Source organism: Penaeus vannamei, chromosome 18, assembly GCF_042767895.1.
Source record: "Penaeus vannamei isolate JL-2024 chromosome 18, ASM4276789v1, whole genome shotgun sequence".
Classification (NCBI taxonomy): Eukaryota; Metazoa; Arthropoda; class Malacostraca; order Decapoda; family Penaeidae; genus Penaeus; species Penaeus vannamei.
The window spans coordinates 37,131,850-37,136,849 of NC_091566.1; the positions used below are offsets into that span (position 1 = coordinate 37,131,850).

At 33.5% G+C, this 5,000-nt stretch overlaps 1 protein-coding gene and 1 long non-coding RNA gene across 3 annotated transcripts in view; one reads left to right on the forward strand and one right to left on the reverse strand.

The window, feature by feature from the left end:
- Nucleotides 1–3,255, forward strand: part of LOC113812781 (uncharacterized) — a 7,515-nt gene extending 4,260 nt beyond the window's left edge. For both annotated transcript variants that reach the window (XM_027364702.2, XM_027364708.2), the window contains exons 5-6: nt 1,012–1,164; nt 2,119–3,255. In XM_027364702.2, coding sequence (XP_027220503.2) covers nt 1,012–1,164; nt 2,119–2,121 — 156 coding nt within the window. In that variant the 3' untranslated portion in view covers nt 2,122–3,255. The remainder of the gene's footprint in view (nt 1–1,011; nt 1,165–2,118) is intronic.
- A 1,316-nt stretch (nt 3,256–4,571) lies between these two features.
- LOC113812866 (uncharacterized) overlaps nt 4,572–5,000 on the reverse strand; it is a 9,662-nt gene continuing 9,233 nt past the window's right edge. The window contains exon 6 of the long non-coding RNA XR_011399243.1: nt 4,572–4,878. This is a non-coding gene — a long non-coding RNA (uncharacterized lncRNA). The remainder of the gene's footprint in view (nt 4,879–5,000) is intronic.

Genomic DNA, 5,000 nt, shown 5'->3' on the forward strand with positions numbered 1-5,000 from the left:
AAGTATAAGAATAAGAATAGGAACAAGAAGGACAATTTAGTGAAGGTATTAATAGTTATGATGGTAGAACTAATACTGATAATAATATTAATGATGGTGATAATAATGATAACGATATTGATGATGATAATGATTATAATCATTAAAATGCTGATAGTGATAGTAATGATTACAGTTACAGTAATGATATTAACTAGTGTTAATAACGATGATAATAATGATAATAATGATACTTTTACTGCTACTACTACTAATGATAATGATAATAGCAGTACTAGTAGCAGTAGTGGTAATGCTAATATCAATGATAATAATAATGCTGAAAATTATATCAATAATAATGGTAAAAATAATTATGATAATGATAATAATAATGATAAAAAATCAGTGATACTAAGAATGATATCAATAGCAATGGTAATGTTAGTAATAGCAAAAATAACAGTAATGATAGTAATAATATTGATGATAATGATAGTAATAGCAATAATAAGAGTAATAATAGCAATTATATTAGTGATAGTAATAATGAAAGTAATGGTGATGGTAACTATGATGATGATAATTATGATATTAACAATAATAATTATTATAATAATGATAATGATATTGATGATATTGATAATGATAATGATAATCATGATAACTGTGCTAACAATAATACTGAAAGTAATAAAAATAATAATGATACTAATAATGACGAAAACGAAAATAATGATGATGATAATAGTAATAATGATAATGATGATACAATCAAAATGTTAATGATGATACAATCAAAATGTTAATGATGATACAATCAAAATGTTAATGATATAGTCAGAGTAATAAATATAATAAAGATAATAATAATAATAATAATAATAAAATAATCATGATACTAATCATAACAATAATTACCATACTAATAACAGTAACGATCATAGTAATAATAATGAAACAACAACAACAACAATAACAAAAAGAACACCAACCCCAATACCAACACCAGTCTCGCCCTCCAACCTCAAGGTCCACTCCCAATTCCTGGGGCCGGATAACGAGGACAAGTTCTGTTGCTTGGTGGACGGCGTGATCCACAACAACGGCACAGTCTGGATATATGGCAACGGGACCGAGTGTATCTGCTTGGAGGGTCGAGAGGACTGCAGACATAGTCATCTGGTGAGGAAAGGGGTTTGGGGGTTTTTGAGGGGTGGTTTGTCATGAGGGAGGGAGGGGGAGAGGGAGAGGGAGAGAGGGGGGGTGGGAGGGAGGGAGGGAGAGGGAAGGAGGGAGGGAGAGGGAAGGAGGGAGAGAGGGAGTGATGGAGAGGGGGTGAGTGAGAATGAGTGAGAGTGAGAGTGAGAGAGAGAAAGGGAGAGAGAGAGAAAGAGAAAGATGGAGTGGGGAAGGTAGTATTAACCTTATATTGTATTTATTCACTGATGTGTCTGTCTATCTATTTTTGTCCCAAACAAAATATATATTTTATATATATTTTAGTGAGTATTCTATTCAGTCAATTTAATTCCATCTTGAATGAAAACTACCACATAGTAGCTTTTAAGTTACGTTTCTGGAAAAAAAAAACATGTATTGGTTAATTTTTTTTCTGTTTTTGATCTTTTCATCCTAGGAACAGTTTCTCTATTCGCGAGAATCCTCTGTCTCCTAAACGCTATTCATAATATTATGAACATTTATTTTCTTGTGTCCTGAACGCTGTCTCTAATCTCACGAATACTCTGTGATATTATGAACAGGTCTCTTATCTCGTGAACTCCCTGGTTCTTATCTCGTGAACAATCTAATGAACATTTTCCAGTTACATAAATACTAGAACTTCATAAATATTTTTTTCTAATCTCATGAACATTTTCTCTTATCTTATGAACAACTGTCTCTCGTTTTGTACACTTTCTTTTATCTCATGAACAATCTGTCTTTTGTCTCATGAAAGCTCTCTCTTATCTCATGAACAATCTGACTCTTGTCTCATGAACACTTTTCTGTCATGAACAATTTATTTATTTCTATTTATATTGTGATTACCATTCTACTCCCGTTTTCAAATTTACCATCTTTATTTTTATGTATCATTGTCTTATAATTATTTCTTTTTTTCCTTTTCACTAGTAATGGCGACCTCATGAACACTGAACACCGACCGACTGACGAAAAGGATAAGACGTTCACATTTAAGACTTCTTCATGACGACTCTAACGACGGCTAAACGACGATAATGTGCAAGAGTATCCGCTTAACAAACCATCGAAGTGTCAGCGAGTCCACAATAACAAGCTGTTCAAGAGGATAAGGGAACAAGATTCCACGTTGTTCAGGATATTAGAACAAGATTCCACGTTGTTCAGGATATTTGAGCAAGATTCCACGTTGTTCAGGATATTAGAGCAAGCAAGATTCCAAGTTGTTCAGGATATTAGAACAAGATTCCAAGTTAGATCAAGATTCCACGTTGTTCAGGATATTAGATCAAGATTCCACGCTGTTCAAGAGTTAATGATAAGATACCACATTGTTCAAGGTGTCAAACTAAGATACCACGCTATTCAAGAGTATATGGCAGTATACCACATTGTTCAAGATATTAGAACAAGATACCAGGTTGGGCATGATATTAGATACACCAAAGATACCAAAAAGTACTAAGATACTGTCAAAATTACCAGCCGAAGTTTGCATATGAGACCTTGAAACACCAGAAAGCCTTGTACTATCTACATACATGATAATCAGCTGTCGTAACTTTTACAAACAGCCATATAAAGAGTCAAATAAAGATAACAAAAATAATTGAGAATTTTCCCAGTTTTTGGTATAACAGGTGGAACAAGACCGATAACAATACATTCTTTTTTTGTTAATATTGACCTGGTGTGTGCAAGAAGGGTGTGATGTCCGGAGATCTAAGGGTAAAATATCATCTTTTTACGTGACGTGTCTGTGTGTATGTGCGTGCGTATGTGCGTGTGTGAACATGCGTATGTGCGCGTGCATGTGTGCGTGTTATATCCACATTCTCGTGTGGATGAATACATGCATGGATACGGATACGCAGGTAGAGAAGGTTGATTAGATATAAGAAATTAGACATTGTCTGCCCTAAAAAAAAAAAATAATAATAATAATAGATAAATAAATAAACTTGTTCCACCATGCAAAATGATAGTAATTCACGATTGTATTTCTTCAGAAGTATCAACTGTTTGCAAGATTGTATATCCATGTGACTAAATATACATATAAACACCTTTTTTGTTTGATCGTTACAGACCTTATGATGTTTTAATGCAACGCCAGCAATAAAAGCGAAAAAAATGTAGCAATGATGATGATAATAATAATAATAATAATAAATATTAACAATACCAATAGTGAAAATAATCGCTCAGTAATAACAACGGTAAAAATGATGTAATGATGGTTTCAATATATCAATGGTGAAATGATGGTAATCATGATGACAACGATGACGACGATTATATTGATAACATTTTTGATAATAACAAGATTAATCATTATAATGATAATAGTATTGGTAATGGCACACACACACACACACACACACACACACACACACGCACACACACACACACACACACACACACACACACGCACACACACGCACACACACACACACATACACACAGTTTCCCAGAGTCAGCTGCAACTTGCGAAGCGTGGGACCTTGTTGGGCAGTTGGCCGGGCTGTCGGACTGTTCGCCGTCAGCCAAAGAGCCATTTGGCCGAACGGAAAACACAAAAATCGGCTACAGATTTTATGCCGAATCCTAATACTGTCAAATGGAATGTAGAAAAGTTTACAGGGGCCGTTTTCATTTCATAATAATTATAATTGCATTCGGAGTATCTGGAGAATAACATTGGTGTCCGGTAATTTATGTGGTTTGTTGCCGACCCAATATTATACTTCTTTCTTTCTTTCTTTCTTTCTTTCTTTCTTTCTTTCTTTCTTTTTTTTTTAATAAACATGTGGTTTGGAAAGGAGGGTAAATTAGGAAAAAATCTTCTCTTGTTACATCATCTTAAAACGAGTCTATTTGTTTGTCTTTTTTTTTTTTTTTTTTTTTAACTAAAATCAAATAACGTCTCTCCCGTCTAATACATCGTGCAGGGAATAAATGAAATAAACAATATAGAAGTAGAGTGAGCAAATACGGGTTGAAGAACACCATTACATTGTTTATGAATATGGTCAGGTAAGCTTCACAAAATTACACTCGGATTCGGTGTATGACGAACCAAAATATTTTCCTTGCTTGATGAAATGTGTATTTTTTATTTGTTTATATATTTCTTTTTTATTTATCTATTTATTTGTTTATTTAATTTATTGTTTATTATTATCTTCTTGAAGGTATCTTAAGGGATTTGATTTCTGTAGAAGAGGGATGCGCTCTTGTAGTAAATGGTAATTTCATTTATTTTATTGACAATCTTAAATGTAATAAACCCAAAAATTGCATTTACTTACTGTACATCTATTTCAGAATTGTAGGTGTAAACGTGCAGTCAGGGACATCATAAGACCAATCAAACAGTTAGAAAGGATTTATGCTATTTATATTAATCTCCATATACCTCTCACAAGACTTTATTAATCATCTCCAAATAACTATGGCCATTATCGTAACAGAAATATCAATACGTACATACATAAATATGCATATACATAAATCTCAATCCGATTTTACAGAGACTCTTAAAGAAAAAGAAAAATCACACATAGGCCTACATTTGGCATTCTTGAAGATATGGATTTTCTTTTTCTTTTTCTTTTTTTCTTTTTCCGGCTCACTTCTTGCTTCGTTGCTTCTCTCCTCGGTGGTTGTGCGGGGAGGGGAGGGGGAGATCTGCGGGGGGGGGGGTGAGTAAGCTTCAGGAAAATGTAAATTATACCACACGTATGCATATCTAAAGATCTATCTGTTCAATGTAAAAGATACCACACGCATGTTTATCTAAATATCCATCT